Raw genomic sequence first — 21,395 nt, forward strand, 5'->3', positions numbered from 1 at the left:
ATCGATGTTGTTGCACGATGACATAGAGGTGTGAGATGACGAATGAAATATTATAGAGGATAGAGAAATTTCGTTCTGTTCGTTTCTGTGTCTGTGTCTTGCATCGTGACAGATTACTTGACATGCGCCCGATGTTTCATAGTACATACGAATTTAATTAAACCGTCGAGAGCGAAGTGTCTCGTTCTGTGGATCGTTCGAAAACGTGGTAGAAAGCGTCGAGAGGCGAACTTGAGAGAATCTCCGAGTCAGAGATATCAGCCTTAGACATTGAAGAAGCCTCTATTCCCGTTTCAATTTTCGTGAAACAAGCTCTTGATCCGGCTAGCACATAATCCCGTAGTCCCGACAATACTAAGTGTCACATGGATCATATAGAATCCCAAATTGACAGTCGAATTAAATTTTGAAAACAACGAACACGAATCCAGACACGAAGTATCCATGTTACACTGACTAGCTCAATCCTTGTGAAAGTTCTTAGGAACGATTTGGTATGACATGTTGTCATGTATATTTTTTTCTGCCGAATTTTGTTGGAAAAATCCCTTCAACCGTTAGGTACTAACGTGCGTTTCGTTTTTAATATATAGTCACTGAGTCGTGTCGAATACTGGGCATCTCAACAAGCAATTTCAATGTTTCTCGATACGATCTCGATGATATTGGTTCTTCATTTTGGATCGTCATCGTGTCTCTGTGTTCCAATTGCATAACTTTTCAAACTGAAGTGAATATGTAACGAGGTGCGCGTATATATCGACCATGTGGATCGATAGTCGTTAATGTTTGTTTCATATGGAGAACGAGTTCTCCATATGGAGAGAAAGTGAATCAGAAAACGAGAGTATGCATGTAATTGTTTCTATTTCGTGATGTATCATGAAGCTAACGATGGTGATAGCTGAACCAAACACGCAGTAGACACGATGATAATTAAGAACCAAGAATTCTCTTCGACTTTAAAAAAACGAAAATTTTTTTCTTCGATTACGAACGACTTTCGTATGAAAAGCTAAGTAAAAAGAAAAAAGAAAGGACGATGGAATGAAAAGAAAAGAAAAGAAAAGAGAAAAATTTCGATCCATCCCCGAACAAAAGACTCAGGATAATAGGGAAATACTGTCTGAGGTATTCGACACGACACGCTATCCACATGGCTGCTCTACAGACGAGAAAGTTGGTTGGATTGACCGTAGGTCTGCCTGTGAGTGTTAGGTGTATATTAACCCTATTTGCCCGACATTTTTTTGGCGATGTGCCCGTGTTCAGTGTGCTCCTACGTTTTATTCTTCCATTTATCCCTATATATCATCCCTATGTCATCCCAAGAACCACTCGATCTACCCCATTTGGTACGGAGACGAATTTTTCTCTGATCCAGTTGCGTCTCGTTCCCACATTTGCGTTTTGCTTGCTGTTCTATGTCGTTTAAATGCCTGATTTTTTCAGAGTTTAGACGTTTCTAAACGTATTTTGTTCTCCTTGATTCCTTCGTCGTCCACTTTCGTCTCCCTTATCGCGTTGTTTCAGTTTCATTGGCATTTTTGTTCGCTGTTGTCTCCGCCTGTTCAAGTAGGAAAAGGCAACGATAGACAGACGCGTCGATGAATCAATGTTTCCATCATAGATTAGTAGAAATTTTACTTCGGTCGTTATATCATACTTCTTTTAGTCTGGACGAAGAAGCAGCATGCGGGTGTACTCGACGATCGATTTCCTCGGCTGTAGTCTGTATATTTGAACGAACAGTTGCACCCCGATACTCGAAACAGTTGTCCCGACCTATCTGTTATTTTTCTCGCTTGGCAAAGTGTATTTATCGATGTATCGTTCGTTTGTTCTTTATTTCCATGGTTGCTCCTCCCGTTGTTTTACGAAGTTCTGCCTGTTTCGTGAGAATGCAGTAAGTAGATGACAGAGATCGTTCGTTGTTCAACCGAACGCGATAGAATAGCACCGATTCTCGTCTTTTGTTGCGCGTATCGTCGACCTCGTCATCGCAAAAAAGAACCAGAAGAAGCAATCTTGAAGAGTCTCGTTTTCAGCACTGAAGACTCGAATCTCATAAATCCACAGAAGGATACGAGGAGACATCTATTCGCATTTATAAGCAAACGGAAAATTTTACTTTAAAAGATATTTGAGAATATGTTTTAATTTATTATTCAAGGATATTTAAATAATTTCCTGTGTTAAGTAAATTCAAATTCGAAGAAATCTTGATTTACATCCAAATTTTTCGACGACCACACGTTAGTATCAGTTTAAATTCAATTTCCAAGTGATGACCAGCAACGTGGTACGCCGGTTTTCCAGCTACTCGAAAATCCTGATCGAAATTGGATCTTAGAGAACGATTAATCATAGCTGTCGCGAAGGAGTGATAAATTGCGAGAGATTCGCGCAAGTCTGTTTTCGTTCGTTGATTTCCATTCCGTCGAGACACAACCAGACAGAGAAACACGATGACCGTTGTTTCTATAATTTTCTGCACCCTTTCGAACGAGGGTTTTAATCGGTTCGCTCAGCCGCTGCGGTTAATAGGGGCGAAGAAACGAGAACAGATCTCATCGGACTCTAATAAATCATTCGATCGATATCGTTCTTTGTTCCTGTGTTTCTTTCATTTAATCGTATTCTGTGATGGTTCTATTTTATTGCTATTATTTTCTACGCCTTCCTTCTGCGCCCAGATCGCTCGATGTTTTTCGTTTGTCATATTATTACTCGTGGAATATCATCAACAGTCACTTTGGTAATACAAATGGAGGCACAAAGAAAGTTCTGAACTGTATGTACAAGGAAATACATCTGTACAAAGTCTAACTGGTTGTGAAACGATATTTCTTAATTTATACGCTGGTAACTAATTTTCGTTTATTATGCACAAATGTCTGGTAATGAGACGCGGGATCCGACCGAATTATTTTATGGATCGAGTAATAGAAAAATCCAGAAATTTGTGCTAATAAAAAATTTGAACAGATGTCAACCAATTCTGTTCGATACCTTTCAATTATTGCGATAATCTTATTGTCCTTCTACCTTTTACTTGATCCTTTCGCTCCTTTTAACAAGAGATACCAATATTCGTACACTTTTTTATTTTCTCAAGCAAAATTCAGCAAACATATTGCCTTATGTCGAAACGTCTTTGAACTTTATCGATGAAAAAAATCTACGATCGATAATGCCATCGAAGAAAGAAAAACCGAAAATCGTCAGATTTCCTCGCTTCGTCACGAGAGCTCCTCACTGATTGAAGTAACTCTCCAATTTTATACAACGTTGCTACTAACCTGCTAAACGAAGGCAAAAGAAGTAATAAAAGAAATAACAATCGATCTCTCGAGCCTTTTATTACGAGCTTTGACAAGAAACTGCGGCTTCACGCTTGGCGCGACTGCTGCAACGAAAGCTTTGATATTAACGAATGGCTTCTTGATTCTTACTTCTCTTTAACTCACGAACTCATTAACTCTCTCTTCTTATTAATTATTATATATTTATTCCTATTCTTATTATTACCATTCTTATTATTATTATTTCCATTATTATTAATTACTATTATTATGTGCTGTTTACGGTCAATCTGTGCATCATTTGTTCTCCACGTCGTAATTTTGATCCACACTTCTGCGCCAATCCATCATCGCGTCTTGCACTCCAAGTTTGATATGATACCACCGATCACAAGAAACAAAAAATGGGAAGAAAAAATACAGTGTATAAGAAAAGAACACATATAAACGAACGAACGAACGAATGAACACGAAACACCCATGTTTTAACTACAACACGATTTTTTATTTATCTTCTTTCCCTTTTCTAATCGACGATATCGTACGTCTACTTAACTACACGAACCAGCGTTCGAGAAGAGGATGGACGATCGGAAACATATTCACCCCTCGATCGATCGATCGATTCATTTATTCACGAATGGACACGAATACTTTTCGACGATGATTTGTACACGCAACGAATGACCAACTAACAATGAGAAAACCTGTCGTTGATATACTTAAGTTTACACGATTAAGCGTAATCCTGCTATGAATGAACTTGGAGAAAATGAAAGATAGCGCGTTGTTCTCGTGGATCGGTGTATCGATCACGATCTATGCTGACAAGTGCATAGATACGCACGAATCAAATTGAAACAAGCGAATGACGAGTGGATCTCGATGTTACATTTTTTAGGAACAGCGTCGTTCTACTTGTGTCTTCCACCTTCCTCCTTTTCTCGACAGAAAGCGTTTCTTTCACGGAATACGTTTTGCTCGACGAGAGAATAAAAAGAAAGAACGAAACGAACGAAACCGACAGTGTGCAAAGGAAAAATAGAAAGGCAAGAAGAAAAGAAGGAAAAGTAAAAGAAAGGAAAGGAAAGAAAGAAAGAAAGAAAAGAAACGGAAAGAAAGAAAGAAGAAAGAACAAGGAACTCGAATACCTAAACCGATCTTACTCCTTCTATTTTCTGTTCCCTCTCTTTTTCTCTTTTTCCCCTCACTATCTTGTCTATTTCTATATTTTCTGTCTTTCTCTACCTCTTTATTACGAATCTTCTTGATAACCTGGCCCTTTTCTTACTATACGTCTTGCTATGTCCCGCTTTCTTTTGTTTCTAGATATTGCAGAACCTACAAAAAAAACGCACTGAGCGGAGGGGGCGCCTAAGTTCTGACAATATGAGTAAAAAGAAGTCCGGTTTCAGCAAAAGCGACCTTATTTTTAAGGTAACCCGCCCTAACGAATGCGCGAGCTCGCGTCCGCTCGAGGTTCGCGATCGTGTTCGTCGAACCCGCCTCGAGACCACCTTGGGTCCCGTTTTCACGAGACTCGAGCGAACCACGCCGACTCTGTCCGCCCTGTGTTCTTCTCGCAAAACCAAAACGCCAAGAAATAAGGGAATTTCTGGCGAAGAACATCCTTAAATAAATATATTGCGATAAATATCTCGTTTCGTAAATATTTGATGAAACAGGGAATCGGATGAGTTCACAAAAAGTACATATAGCCAGTTCCCATGAAAACGAACTGGATAATTCACGGTTGATTTGTCAGACGAATAAGTAAACGGAATAAGAGAGCATGAACAGAGGAGAAAAAGGAGAGTCAGCAGTGTGTCGTTCGATCGATGTCTCGCGAAGAACAGGAAGAGCGATCACGAGGAGGCTGGACGCAGGAGCTGTACGCTGATTGGCTCGTTGGTTTATTACAAACATTCGCTTCTACTATCCGCCGCATTATACATTACATATTACCCGCAGCAATAGCCTATGCTTCTTATACATTCACCATCGGCACCCGCCTAGCGATGAGAAAGTACCAAAGTGTATTTTTATTTCTACAAATATATATATATACATTTATACATACATACAATATATTGTGTGTGACGTTACTATATATGTATATATTACTTTAAAGAAATTTCACCGACCAAACCCAAGTTGTGAAAAACAAAAAAATGGTATAGAAGAAATATATATATATATAAAACGAGAAAAATATGTAACAAAAAAACGCCCTATTCTCGAGGCAGTCAGAGCTGATTTTCTCTCTGACTCGTTTTCGAGACGATCTGTTATCTCGTTGTCAAAGGTGACGAGCTATTCGTTTCCATGCGCGAAATCAACGAAAAGAGAAACAATAGAAGAAAAAAAAATGAAATAGGAATCGTAAATAAAATACTCGACTATCATGAAGAAGCAGACGTCTCCACGTCTAGATGCAATCGTCTACTCGTGGATCCTTCCTCTCTCTTTCTCTCAAGCATCTCTTTGTCTCATCCGCTTGATTTTTGTCGTGTTTTAATATATATATTTCCTTCTACTTATCCGCTTTTCCATCCTTCGCGATTTTTTACAGAGAAAAAAGAAACCGAAAGTATTTGTCTTATTTCTTTCCGCCTGGATAGAAATAATTTATCTGTCTATATTTCTCTCTGCTCTCGCGATGTCCTCCCTATCCAGCAAGCTACCCAATCGTCACACGGCATGTGTGTTCCATTAGGACTTTCTCAACGCTTCCCAGACGACCCTCTAGTTCCATGGAACGATTGATCCGACGAGCCGGAAGAACAGATGGCCGCACTCTTTGCTATCATACTAAAAGCCACTGTCCACGCACTGTCTCTTGAAACGCTTTTTTTATCGCTAGACGGTGTGCACGAACCTTTGGAAACGAGCGCACGTTGATTGGGCGTCCCTTCTCTGTCGCTTTGTTGCAAATCGCACACTGTTGTCCGCTGTTAGCGATGGGCGGTCGACTCTCTGCCCCGGGTTTTCGCGAGACTCTCCCTTGCTCGAATTGCTTTCTATGTTTTCGGGGACGTTGGGGATCCGGGGGATACGGTGAAAGTCTCTAAACGGGGTCACGAAAAATTCCGAAGAGTTTTAAAGAACCGTAAGACTTTCGTTTATTATGGAATATTCACTCCTTTAATGTTAGGTTTAAAACTGATCGAAATATTCATTAACGATATCTCTTCAAAAATTCTGCAAAATTAGCAAAAACGTAACTGTGGTAACTGATTATAGTTACGGAGTTCGATGAATTTGGAGAAAACGTAGATGATAAAGAAAGTAGTAGTAGCAGTAGAAGGTAGAAGGAAAGATCGTCATCTTTTGCTTGGAGTAAACTAACGTTGTATTTAAGTGTACCGAATTCATGTTGTTGTATCTTCACCATGTAATTAGCACTTTCTTTTCAGATGTATTGAAACGTGTGGTTAATAAGTAGGTAACATTAACACAAATATTCAAATATAAATATTCAAAGAAAAATTAAAAAATCGATATTTCTCTTTGTAAATGTAAATAGTACTCGAACTGAGAATTAATTAAAAATTGTTTCAGCAAATCACGTTCTGCCATAGTGATTAATAAATAAATAACATTGGAACAAATATTCTTTGCAACTGTATTACAATTAGAAAATTGATATTTGTCTTAATGAATATAAATAACGTTCAAACTGAGATCTAATTAAAAATTCTTTCAGTAAATCACATTTTATCCTAATGATCAACAACTAGATACCGTTAAGAGAAATATTCTTTGCAACTTTATAATAATCAACTAAGAAACTTGATATTTGTCTTAATGAATCCAAACAATACGCAGACGGAGAACTAATTAAGAATTCTTTCAGTAAATCACGTTGTACTGTGAACTAATCAGTTTTGTACTTTCTGTAAGTATCTTTCTATTCTAACTTAAGTATCTCACAAATGAAAACTAGAAAAATCAGAAATTATCTCTTTCGTATCTATAAGTATCTCTTCGTAAGACAAACCATATTAAACGGTGTTTAATTTGTAATTTGAAATTAAAAGCTATTCTAAGAACACGGCTAACGTCTTTGAAGGCTCTTGTCTAGACTTTTCATAGACTAGAAGCGTTCGAAGCGATTCGACACTCGCAATTACGCGTTCAATAGCGATTCGAGAACGTGTCAAGCCGATCGTCACAGCTAATCGACTTGAGAATCTACCCCCGGAGAGAACCACCCACCCCCGGTGTCCCCCGCCTCCCAGCATTTATACGAGGCGCATCGCTGCTCTTTTTTTATAGATGACTAACGAAAACGGAAATGAAACGAACCAGAAAAAGGAAAGGGGATAACAATTAGGGCGCATTGTATAAGAGTAGAGAGCTCGCTACCCCTGCCGCTGCTCTGCGAACCGACCTTCACCATTTTTCGCCTCCTCTCTCTGTTTTCCACAGCCCCTTCAGCCTCTGTTGCTTCTCAGCCAAGAAAAAAGAATATATGTGCACCCCTTTGTGATACTGGCTGGCTATCTGTTTTGTGGCTGCAAGCAGGCGCAAAGAAATAGAAAAGATCATAGTGAAAAGAACATATAGAAAAAATTAAAAAAACAATATAGAAAAAAATGCAGAAAAAAGAAACGGTAGCGAGAGGAAGAGGTGGCTTGCTTCTCGTTGCTTAGAGCCTGGCTTCTTTGCCGCTTCATGATTATTTGACTTGGCAGCTGGCGTTTCTTTTACGTTCTCTGTCTCTCGCTCTGTTCCTGTCTATCCCCTTCTGTCTATCAATTTTTCCGTTTTGTTTCATTTCTTCCTTCTTGCTTTTCCGTTTCGCGCATCTTTTTTCTTTCTTTCTCTTTTTTTTTTTTTTTGGTCCGTCAGTTTATCACGTCCCTTTATTCTTTCCCCTTTTTCTTCTTTTTGGCTTTTTGTTTTAATCGGTTCTGCTTTTGTCATTTTATCTCCCTCGAATTTTTGGTTTCGTTCTTTCGTTCTTACCGGTGTGTCCATCGCGATTTAGCCGTCTGAACGTCCTGGAGAACGTTCAGCCCCGATTGATGATCGGTCGTCCTCCTCGATGACCCCATCGTCTCAGTGCCTCAATTTTATTTTTGTTCCCTCGTTCGTTTGTTCGACCCTTGTCCCTCGATTCTTTTTCCATTTTTTTCTTTCTCCTAGTTCTTTCTTTCGGTTTGTTATGTTGTCGTTGCGTTGTTTCTTTTTTGTGTTATTACTTGGTTTCTGTGTACTTTAAATTTTGTTGATTAGTAACGCTGTTGCCACACCTGTACGCGGCGCGCGCGCGTTCACGAGCACGCCACTTTCGACGTGATCGAGGCGCGCCCTGTGTCAAGCACGCGCACGCGTCGCGTACTTGTACAATATACAATAACCGCCATATCGTTACTTGTACTTTTGACCATTGATGACCATTTAGCTGTTCATTTATTACCGTGAAGAGTTGTGTTACAACAAACGCTTTCGTCTTTTTTAAATGGACTTGTGACTGTCTCTTGTAGAACAGAAGGTTGGATGTTCAGTTTTAATTCAATGTATATGTATATGTATATGGTTCCTTTGTTCGTTTGTGTCTCGTTATCTTTTTCCTTTTTTTCTTTTGTTTTCTGAATGATTCAAACCATGCGTATGCATATCCACTATGCGCGCGCTCCCATGCGTGAATAGTATATACGTGTATGTAATTACACGCGCATTATTATACACACGTGTGTATACCCCACGTTGTGTAATGCAACAAAATGCAGCGAATAAACTAAAGAAAAATAAAAAAGAAAAAGAAGAAAAAAAACGGCAAATCGCAATATTCTCTGGTCGTGTGCCGTTGTGTGTCCACGTGTCCAAGTCCACGTGTCTCTATGTCGTGTAGCGCGCGCGCGCGCGTGTGCGCGTATGTGTACCGCATGAACTATATATGATGTTTGTTAGTTTGTTCCTTTGTTTCGTTTGTTTTAATGCCAGGTAATGTATTGAAACTAGTTGTGGTCTAGCAGTAAGTTTTTTCATCGCCCTGTTTTTTTTACCCGTACTTTGTCCAGTAGGCGCAGAGAACAATACACTGTGACTTATCACAGCCATCATGTATAACATATCACGATAATGATAACGACACGCGCCGTTTCCATTCTATCAGCCGTTAGTTAGCCGGATTCTGTACGCTTCTATGTCGAGATCGAATGACGATTTCTGAATTCCTTCGGAGTTCGGGGATTACAACGAAGCATTACGGAACATTACGCACATCATGATGGTATACACGCGTTGTACCGTTGCTTCTTGCCGTATCGAACAGTCGGACGGACGACAAGCGAAACCGAAGTTTCGGCATTCCTTTGATCAACCAAACGTTGCCGGACACGATTCCCATCGCCATTCGATTTCGTGTTCGATGATACACGCACCGTGATTGCCCGATATTCAGACAACCGCGGTTTTGACTTAATGGAGGTATTCGTTGCTGTTCTGTCCTCTCGTTATTGAGACGTATGTATGCATTGACACACGCTATCTGTGAAATCAACGGTTGTCTCGCAACGAAATTATTCTATGACCATCCCAAGGAAAACGTAGTTTCATGGTTTCTGTATTAAATTGTATTACAGTGTTTTAATGGTTTGGCATTGATAAAAGATTTTGAATTGGTCAGTTCTGTTTGTTTATTATAAAAAAGTTTTGTTACGTACATTACTACAATATGTATTATGGTTTGTAGAAAGAAATATTCATTTCTATCGATTATAAAAGCGTAGATCCTATTAAAAAGGTTACATATTAAAATGTAGCACTGCTTCTTTCACGTGACATTACAAGTATTTTGATCAGAAAAATAAGTATTTTTAGTATATAGGTATTAAATTAGTGAAATACCATATTATCTTTTTTATGTAATATCGTGAATGATTTCAATTGAAAGATATAAATTGTATTATCTCGAAAAGAAGAACAATTTTAACGCTGCAAATTAATCTAATGTAGTAAATGTAAATGTAAGTAAATGATACCATTTTCTAAATGAGAAAGGTTACAATGTGGTACATTAATTGTTACGGTAGGACACATTCTTTTTCATTGTAAATTCACTATAATAATGATAAGTATAAAGTTTTCGTTACGAATTAATGCTTTACAGTGATAAACAGTAATGATGCTGACAATGGTATGGATACTATTTTCTTAAAAGAAAAATTTATGGTACTATGAATTATACATTTGTCGAAGCACGATGCTTATGCACTTGACCACTTGTTTTCCAAGTGGTGTAATATCATTTGCAAAAAGAGATTGATTACGTAGTATTACATCTTCTCCCAACAATATTGATCAAGTCGAATACATAACACTTCCAACGGAACTCAATCGATCACGTAGTACTACGTTTCTTGCATAGCAGAATCTGTTACGTAATTCAACATTCCTTGTAAATTGACATTGATCGTGTAGTACTATAGTCTTGAATAACACGAGGTGAATCATTGTCTACGCAATATCGTACATGGCTATGTATCTAAGAAACGTAATTATTAATCGGACAATCATAAATTGATAATGAACCATAAATAAATCAGAAATTTCTCGACAAGGAATAATTTATCAGTCACGTAATACGTGAGCTTTTTGTAACCCCACCATAACACTACGTTATCCAATCATGTCAAACCAACTGCGAACAACCAAACACGTAATTGTTCGTTAATGCCTAATAAAATACTTTAAATTGTTAAATCACATTGTATCGCGTTGTTTCGCAATTTTAATTGCAGCGTTCTATGTTATTATCAAACACTAATCAGAAATCATACGACTCTGTAGTCACTACATTGTAACTTTATACATAACCTACAAAGTGAAAAGATAAGATAGTATAACTTGTTTCCTTCGTATTTATTCAAGTATTTCTGGAAATTAATACGTTTTATCATAAGAAAATTATTGTTGCTCGATGTATCACTACATATAAGAACATAACTTGTTTTAATAATAGTAACAATAATTTTCATAAACGATCATATACGATACAAATGTAACACTACCGAACGTGTTAATTGGCTATGAAACAAAGAAATCAATCACAAAACCACGCGATACTACAGTAAAATAACATACATTTACACTACAATAAAATCTCTACACAATTGCGAGTAATGACATTTAACCATTACCCAACAATGAGACAAAGAGCACAATAACGCTATCTACATCTTTTCTTATCAGACGAAACCAAAATACCAAAAATAATCAGTGTCGCCATCTTCTACGAAGGAAGTGCGAAGCTTACTGCCAAGTCCCTCTACCGTTTAACTTCCTGTATCTCGAGTTTCTCGCTTAATTCTCCCTATTGCGGTATTCTCGATTACCACAGATAGTGTGTTTCGATGCGATCTCCACTGTTACCAGGCGAAGATCGCCGCAAGTTTCGGAAAGGAGCCCGGAATTAGAGCAACAATAAGAGGACGATAACGTCGAAGGTTCTTGGCTGAATATCGGGCCGTTGCTGGCCTCTAAATTGGAAAAGTTGTGTCGAGATTGGTCGTGGATTATGGGGTCAGAGATGATCATTCTCCCCGCGATCGGGCTTCCTTTGGCACGCGCGCACGCGCGCGCTTCCGCCACAAGGAGAAACGGAAACACGCGAGCGTGCGCGTTACGTGTGCTGTACATACACACGATACGCACATCATCGAACTCCTGAAACCGATCCTTAGACTTTAGACCCTGGATCGATTTGGAGGCCGCGGAGAGCACTCTCGATGGGATTTTAGAGAGCCAAATTAATTGCCAACTAGATTTCTAAAAATGCTCTTTTTTTACTCTTTTTTTTCTATTGCTAGTTTTTTCCTTGTTTCTCCTTTTTTTAGTTCGATTCCAGGTCACTGGATTGCGGGGAAAGATCAAACGAATTTTTTGAAGAACGATAAGTGCTCGTTTGTACAGCAGAACTTGGTTTATCTGTTTACTGATGATATTTGTGCCACTTCGTAAAAATCTTGACAGTGCACTAGTACTCGTCCGGGTTAATTGGTTTAACTTTTTCTATGTAACTCCATGAGTACACTTTTTTAAGCTTTGTTGATGATTCGATGAAATTTTTAAGAGCTTGTTAGACTGATCGATAATCGGTTGTTAAATACTCTGGCGATTAAATATTTAAATAGAAAATTGAATTTGCAGTAGCAATAGGTTAATTGTTAGAGAAATTTCATTGTGACATTGTAATATAAATCAAGGTTTTTTAATCCTTAGCATATTAAAGTGGTATTATCGAAGTTCTATGCCAAAAGAGATGCAATGATTTTATGCTTTCTTTTATCGTTATGCTAATTCGTATTATCGAAGCTTCGTCATAAATATAGCCGCATTGAAATTGATCAAAATATTAGTAGAACTTGTGAATTGTATTAAATAGAAATGTTTATTTTGACGTTTACATACTCAGTGTGTGATAAATAATAACGTTATAAATAAATTTACAATTTTAAATATCATAGCTTCATTTAAATTTGAAAGTCTTTCTGTCTGTGTTTACAAAAACATTCTTTATATGTCGTATAATATAAAAATGAAAAAATTTGAAAGACAGCTTTAACGAAAAAAGATTTAACAATTACAAATGAGAATTTTCTTGCACATTAACTTTTAAAAATTAATTGAGTAGCATCACACGTAAATTCTGTTATCGTAACTTCGTTTATTTCTGATTTTAAATTAAATTAAATTTTATAGCTATAGTTAAAGATATGTAAGTTTTTAGATACTTTCGAGCGATAATGCAAGTTCCATTATCACGGTTATCGTTTTATTCGCCAGCCAATATAGAATAACGGTGTTCAATGACGTAAAGACGTACATAGTTTCTAAGAAATATTTAATAACTCACTCGCTCTTATTTATTCTGACGCAAATACGCAATCGTTTTACTGTTAGTTACTAAACAAAACAAAAAGAAGAAAACTAACAAACGACAGCATTTCTCTGGGAGTTTTTTAACATTTATGCAAACGTCATTTTAGGTGTTATTTTGTCTATGCTTACTTACTACTATTTGTGAATGAAACATAAGTATAGAAAAATCATGTACAATATATGTGCCGAAAGTAAGTTATTAACAAGTAAAAATTAAGAAAATATTTATTGAAGTCCGTAAGTAAGTCCATGCCTTTGTATGCTAAGGATTACGTTCTACGAACAACAATTTCAGGAAGTTTATCAAACGTGGCGATGAAATATTTTTATATAGTTTTGAACACAAAATTTTCTCATACAAACGAAGATTTATCGGATTTGCAATGGTATTTACTTTTTGAAAAATCGTGTTTTACAAACAGTAGACAACAATTTGCTTATTTATTTCAACATAAAAACGATGTTTTTTTATCGTATTTTTCAAAACATTCTGGATTTACAATGGTATTTTACAAAAACTAAGCTTCGCGTAAAAAATCGACTGCAGTTTGCTTACTCACGGCTTCGTAAAAACGAAGCTTTATGGTATTTCTCGAAAATTTCAGATTTGCAGAGTACATTTGCTCTTTACAAAATCGCGTTTCGAAAAAATGAACACAAATTTATTTGTTTATACGTGTCTGCATAAAAACGAAGGTTTATCGTGATTTCTAAAAAAAATTTCAGATTCATGGTGGCATTTCCACTTCGCGAGACCTCGTTTCACGAGCGAAAATAGACGACGGTTTGCTTGTTTGTCGCAAACCGCTCGTAAATAGGGCGAAATACGTGTCGATTCTTTAATAATGCCAATCGTGTAGTCGTAAATAATTCTCGACGCATTCCGCGCGGAAGTAAAAACGCGTTGGGCGTGACTTCGTTCGTGTTTTTGAAATTCAAATCGCACCCATCGAAGATTCAGAGCGGTCGAATTGCATGAATAATTCGATAAACGTTACACTCGCGTCGAAATTTCGACGTGGCACGTGTTCCTAAAGGAAAAAACGGACTCTCCCCACAATAATTCAACGTGATTTATTCCGTTTTCTTCACCGCTAATGAATCTTTGATCAGCTCGTTAACCGGTGTATCGGTAAATTTTTTATTGAAACATTCCATCAACCGTTCGACCAATTGATTTCGCGATCGTATAACAAACACAGATCCGCAGTGACGCGTAAATGAAAATCGCGAAACAGTTCGATATCCATTTAAAGTTTAAAGAACAAAAGTTATTGGCGGAATTTATTGGGAATCGATTGACAGAGTTTATCTGAGCTTTTTTGATATTGAATAAACGTTTTTTTTAATTCGAAAGATAGTTTTAGTTAAACACGGGTAAACAATGTGTCGTTACAGACGAGAACTACCTGTAGAATTTTGTTTCGATTACTACTGTGATTTTTCAAAAGCGTAGCCAATTTTTCCCCGGAACTTCCAGTTAAAAAATTACATGTTAAATACGTGTGTATGTTTTTACTTTATTGATACTGTTCATAATTATTCGCGTGTTCGTATTTGTTAAAAAAATTGAGTTATACTGTAATATTTTATAAAAATACTGATATTATTTCAACATATTGAGTAATATAAATTGACAAACGAGAGTGTGACTTCTATAATAATGAATAAATATTTGTCACTATATTTCGTACAATTGGCTTTACAATAAGGACGTGCCATAATATACAATAAGCCTTCATGTTAAAATTTCATATTGGGTCATGAAAATAGAACTACTATTGCCAAAATAATGAATTGAATAATTCAATTGACTCCAAAATTAGGACAAATTATAGTAATTATATGATACTGGTAAAATATTGCGACATGGAAATGGTAGTACTGCTCCCATAACAGTGAATAAATAATTATCATTATATTTGTCGTTATTCAATTATCTCCAAAATTAGAACAAGCATATAACAATCAAGTCATAGTTGATAAAATTTTACAAAATGATATATAGGAAATATGATATATTAATATATGAAGTGCCACATATAAAACTCAGATTTGTCATAAAATACCGTAATAAAACGTATTTATTATCAAGTACAAAAATTATATTAATTAGAAGCAAAAAATGTTACTTTCAATAATTATGGACAGCTTTCCTTCCTCTTTATATATTTTATAATATCAAAATATTATTTAATATTTAATAAAATTAAAATATCGCTTAATAAGAACAAAAGTTATACAGCAATTTTATTTAATGGGTCAGCTCTCTTCCCTTCGGAATGGTTTCCGCAGTCTCCAGCTTCTTTTCTTAGTGAGGACTTGGATTCCCATATCGTGCTTATGGCGCACCGTTCAGCCGAAAAGTTTGCAGTTCAGAGTTGATCGAGCACGATCGATCGTCGATTTGAAATCATTATCGAACGCCAGAACTTGTCCTGAACATGTCTGGCCCATAAGCCAGGTCTGAGAATCTTAGCCTAACAGTGCAAATGACTGATACATATATATATATACATATGTTGTATACATTATATATATATATATATTTTTCCTTTTTGTTTCATCTGTTAGAGCATTTGTAGAGTAATTATTATTATAAACGTTCTTTAGGTTACATTGACTTGTTCTTTTGTGTGCCACGTGATGCGTATTTTCTAATGTAGCATGCTTTTTGAACTGAAAATTGAAACCCGAAAGTATGAACAACGAAAACTACTTAGGAAAGGAAAAACACTGAAATCGTTCGCGTTCAGACTCGAAATTTTATCTCACTCCTTAAATCACGAATTAAAAAACCCTTGGCATCCTAAATATGAAAAAGGACGAAAATACCTTCATTACTTAGGCTGCGTTTTTTCTACACATAGAAACATAAAATGTCTATAAATTAAAGGGAGAGATATCCATAAAAATTTCTATAAATTAAGATAAACTAAACATTGAAAAATTTCTATAGATATAGAAAGTTTCGACGATTTATGTCGTGGCTGATAACTATACAGGCATATCTGCATAAGGAATAATTAATAATAATGGCATTATGTCGAAGAAAAGGGTGACTGTTTCGGTTCTGAACGTCGAAACGTTAGATAGTTTACTTGGCCCTTGACTCAGACGTTTGGATAAATATTTGGACCATGATAGTTTTTTTTTGACAATGTATTCAGTGAATTAATATTTGACGCGTTCTTGTGCAACACTCGCTTATTTGCTGTACACTACGCAACCGGAGCTTTGGATAACGAGAGAAGTTTTTAACTGAAGTGTGAACAACATCCTGGCGCCCGAAGCTGGCACGAGAATAAACCTTTGTCGTTGTTGTTGGCAGTTCCTGAATATGGCGTCGGTGTTCATGCGGATTTTTAACCTGATTTGCATGATGCTCCTAATCGGTCACTGGAGTGGCTGCCTACAATTCCTGGTCCCAATGCTCCAAGGGTTTCCTAGTAACTCATGGGTCGCCATCAATGAATTACAAGTAAGTAATGTGACGAGCTTGACAAAATTCGAAATCCTCGCTCGTTTGAAATCTAACCGAGTTACGAGCTTCTTTATTCCAATTAGATTTCATGGTACCAGCTTGTGGCATATGTATACTTGTCCCATTTTCTCCTTTTATGTAATAAGTATAAAATAAAATTCTGACGAATTTGATGAGGTTGGGTGTTGAACACTGCGAAGAACATCAAATCTGGGGAACCACTATTATCTTCCTTAAAATATAATTCAGATTGAACAAGTATTTAGTAAGAAAATTTCTGAGGAAAAGAGAAATAATGAAAAATAAACTTTTCTTCTTCTCCTCGCAGTTTCTTTCTTTCACAAGAATGGCTTATTTCCTGAAAAGTTTGAAAGAACAAAGCGGAATGAAAGATTCTGAAAAACAAGAGGCGTACCTTAACCCCCTTCTTTTGCAATTCTTTCGTCTGCTAATGGCTTTTTCTTTTATAATAGGCCTATTCTATCGAATCTAAAATGCCTTGGCTAAAAACTAAGAAGGAAAATAAGGATCTCTTAACCTATTTTCCTCAAAGAAGGAAATAATAACAATATATATACATATAATACCATCGCTAATAGTTGTAAAAAATATGACGTCCAAAGTTAATCATAATATTTTTTGTACCAGAACGACAAGTAGAGAAAGTTGGTGCTTTTACGACAGGTCACTGTCGTAATATTTTACTATCGTCTTCTTTCAGGACTCATTTTGGCTGGAACAATACTCATGGGCCCTTTTCAAAGCCATGTCGCACATGCTCTGCATAGGATACGGAAGGTTTCCACCGCAATCCTTGACCGACATGTGGCTCACTATGCTCAGTATGATCAGCGGTGCTACCTGTTATGCACTTTTCCTTGGACACGCGACGAATCTCATTCAATCGCTCGATTCCTCCAGGAGACAATACCGCGAGAAGGTATTTAATATTCGACGAGCGAGCCACGAATCATTGAAGAATATCCTTGCACTTTCACCCTTCTGATTCTCGTTACTGTCAGTGTCAAATTCTCTAGAGTTCATGGTCGGAATATTGCCAGTAGTGTCTTTCGTGTAACTCATAACGAAGAATATTTTACTTTCAGTCTGACAACACTATGAAATCGTAAACAATACTTGAATTAAAATAATATATCTTAGAATACTGGATAATATGAAGAAACGAATTTATCTTATTGTTCTATTTTTCTATTCTATTAAAATTCTAGGAATGTTATATTCAAATGTTAGAATGTTCAAAACCACCAACCCACATCGACATTTATAATAATTTTTATCAATGCCTGTTCTAATTAGCTAAAAAGCCATCGAGCACAGAAACTACCTCTTTAGTACAAATTCGATTAAGAATCTTCTTAAATGAAATTAATTAACGTTCAAAGCGCAGAATAAGATGTTTAAGGATAGAAATTAACCATTGTACTCGAACCAGGTGAAACAAGTAGAGGAATACATGGCCTATCGAAAGTTACCACGAGAAATGAGACAGAGGATCACGGAATATTTCGAGCATCGCTACCAGGGCAAATTCTTCGACGAGGAACTGATCCTCGGAGAGCTGTCGGAGAAATTAAGAGAAGTACGAGCCCCAGAACGAGAGACTATGGTCTACTAATTGCCCGATTTCAACAAATCCTAACGTGTTCTCGTTTCGTTCCAGGACGTGATCAACTACAACTGCAGATCGTTAGTCGCGTCCGTGCCATTCTTTGCCAACGCCGATTCCAACTTTGTCTCGGATGTCGTTACCAAACTGAGATACGAAGTCTTCCAGCCGGGTAAGTATCAATTACTTGACTGAATCATTAGAATTGAAAAGAATCTTTATATTAGCAAGTAGAAAAAATTGTTGAATTATCAAGGGAACTTGAAATGGTATTATCGTTACAACGAATGAATTTCAAAATTTATAATTTAGTAAAATACCGATTGATAAAAATATTCCAAAGAAATATTCTATGAAAGTTATTTTCAGATTTGTCTTTTAAATTATTATTAAACTAACTTCTCGAACAATCCAATAGTCAAACTACGTTACTTAAGAAACACAACGATGAGAATATCAATTCTTCGAATCTAAAATTCAATCTACTATTCCTCGCAAGAAACGACTTCCTTACATAAACTTTTGACTAACGTAACTCTGAAAAAGTTCAAACATAAATGATTTTTCTTACTACACACACATATATACACGTACATACAGTCACGAAAGTAAAAGAAAAACGACCAATTCTCCGTATAACTTGAAACCTCGCCTAACATTAAAATCTTACGTTCCCCTCGAACAAAAGTCAACGTTCGAGCAACAGACACGTTGCAACAACAAATTTGAGGAAGATCTCTTAATAATAGCGAAGCGACAAAATTTTGCAGGTGATATCATCATCAAGGAAGGTACGATCGGCTCTAAAATGTACTTCATACAAGAAGGCATAGTCGATATCGTGATGGCGAACGGCGAGGTCGCGACTTCGCTGTCAGATGGCTCGTACTTTGGCGAGATCTGTCTACTGACGAACGCGAGGAGGGTAGCCTCGGTCCGTGCCGAGACCTACTGTAATCTCTTCAGCCTCTCGGTGGATCATTTCAACGCCGTGCTGGACCAGTATCCATTAATGCGCAGAACGATGGAAAGCGTTGCCGCCGAGAGGTATAAGCTTTGGTTAGGTTTGTTCTATCGAGTTGGTGTGCTAATAGATGTCAATCATCGCTCCCACTTCCATGTTGATTTTGTTGAACATTGTGTACTGTCCGATAAAGCGAGTTCTATCAGTCATTCTTATTGTTATTATCTTTATTTTATTATTATTTTAATTTTTTTTTATTATTTTTATTATTATTATTATTATTATTATTATTATTATTGCTATCTAAAAACATTTCATATTCGCTTATCTCTTCAACACATCTTTATTCTTATTATTATTATTATTATTATTATTATTACTATTATTATGATTATTATTATTCTAATATAATTTCTTTCGTATTTGTCTGTGCTGGTTTTCAACTCGATACGCTTGTTTTGCATACACTTTACACACACAAAAAGGAAAATGATAAAGAATCTTATTTGGCTGGATGTTCTTTTTTGCGATTGAAGAATCTCTCTTATTGAACATGACAGTGCAGAATCTTTGTTTTCTTGGGGAGAAAGTATTACAACGAAAAGCGCACTAACTTGCGATCCAGGGACAAGTATCCGTTAGATACTCGTCCCAAATTAATCGAGAGGGTTTTTTGAGATTTTTTTCAACTTCGTTTTTTTTTGTGAATATTCTCTCTCGACACGTGATTCCCCGTTCGACAAACGATCGTGTTTGTAGAAATAGCACGAGAGTCGAACGGGGTTTCATTTGTTCGAAAAGAAAGAAGAAAGCTTGGAACACCGCGACAAAATATCTTCACACTCTTAACACATTCACTATACATAGTAATGTTGTATTCATAATTTTGCAAACATACTTTATAAATCAGTTCTGGATTTCTCGGTTTTGCCGCATCTCCGCAGAGTCACATACTTCTCTTTGGTTCTAGATAGAAATTTTATGATTTACTGATCAAAGTAATTGATGCACTTTTATAGATAACGGTATTGCAGTAGCGTTTCTTGTCGTTTTTATGCACCAGTATTGTTTCTCTTATTGAATCTGTTTTGATTACATTGCTATAGCTTATCTATCAAGTTTATGGTTCACTTTGAGTTCAAATAGTTGGGCGTTTTAATCTCTCAATATAAACTCCAATGAATTATAACTGTAATAAAGAGAATAAACTGAAACAGCAATCAAGATTTAAAATTTACAATATGTGAGTATCAATGAATTATCCTATAAACTAACCATAAATCGGTCATTTATTTCAAGAAGAGTTATTTAAAAATAAAAAAAGAAAATTATTTTGTAGAAGACTAAACTATTTTCAACACATCAGTCGTATATTTTTATCTATTTTCCTATTCCATTTAGAAGACAAAAGATCTAATCAAAATACTATTTTGAAATACCATTTGGAAACTGAAAATTCTAATAAATTTCGATAACTGTGATAATAATATCGTAATGACGTTACCTTTGTATCGTAATCATGAACAATTCTAACATTTATATAAAAACACCATTTCTCTTCTTCAAATTCCCAAATTCTTTGTCCATTTTTGAGGGATTAAATCGATGAAATTATAAACACACGCAAAAATGTGATTCTGCGGGGCGCATTTCAAAGCTACTGACTTTCTTTTACCCAGTCTTGTACCTCACATTATAAAACCTTTAGCGGTGCAAGTGGTATTAGAAACGAATAATAAAAAAGTTTGTTGCAAGTCGCGGTGGGATAATAACGTTCGATTTTTTAGGGAATTACCTGTACTGCTAAACGGTTTGTAAGTCGATCGATGTGAATAATCGTTGGTTGTGTTCTGTGAAACATTCCCTACGCTTAATTGTGCTCTCTCTATAGGTTGAACAAAATCGGCAAGAATCCGAATCTGGTAGCACACCGCGAGGAGGATCTTGGAAGCGAGTCGAAGACGATAAATGCCGTGGTGAACGCGCTCGCTGAGCAAGCTGCGCATGCTAGCGCCAGTGAAGAATCGGTAAATATTTTTCAAAATTGCTACTAGCCATGATCGATAGATTTTTTTAAAAAAGCACGCTAGGTATCTTAAGGTTACGCCAACTATTATCAATTTT

At 36.4% G+C, this 21,395-nt stretch overlaps 1 protein-coding gene across 11 annotated transcripts in view; it reads left to right on the forward strand.

Moving 5' to 3' along the window:
* Nucleotides 1-21,395, forward strand: part of LOC132914357 (potassium/sodium hyperpolarization-activated cyclic nucleotide-gated channel 3) — a 222,451-nt gene that overhangs the window by 189,451 nt on the left and 11,605 nt on the right. For 6 of the 11 annotated variants that reach the window (XM_060973409.1, XM_060973410.1, XM_060973404.1 and 3 more), the window contains 7 exons: nt 4,635-4,742; nt 16,528-16,677; nt 17,402-17,620; nt 18,134-18,280; nt 18,362-18,479; nt 19,078-19,366; nt 21,163-21,298. In XM_060973409.1, coding sequence (XP_060829392.1) covers nt 4,635-4,742; nt 16,528-16,677; nt 17,402-17,620; nt 18,134-18,280; nt 18,362-18,479; nt 19,078-19,366; nt 21,163-21,298 — 1,167 coding nt within the window. The remainder of the gene's footprint in view (nt 1-4,634; nt 4,743-16,527; nt 16,678-17,401; nt 17,621-18,133; nt 18,281-18,361; nt 18,480-19,077; nt 19,367-21,162; nt 21,299-21,395) is intronic. The other 5 variants (XM_060973407.1, XM_060973411.1, XM_060973412.1 and 2 more) reach the window with 3 other exon arrangements.

This window comes from Bombus pascuorum, chromosome 14, assembly GCF_905332965.1.
Source record: "Bombus pascuorum chromosome 14, iyBomPasc1.1, whole genome shotgun sequence".
NCBI lineage: Eukaryota > Metazoa > Arthropoda > Insecta > Hymenoptera > Apidae > Bombus > Bombus pascuorum.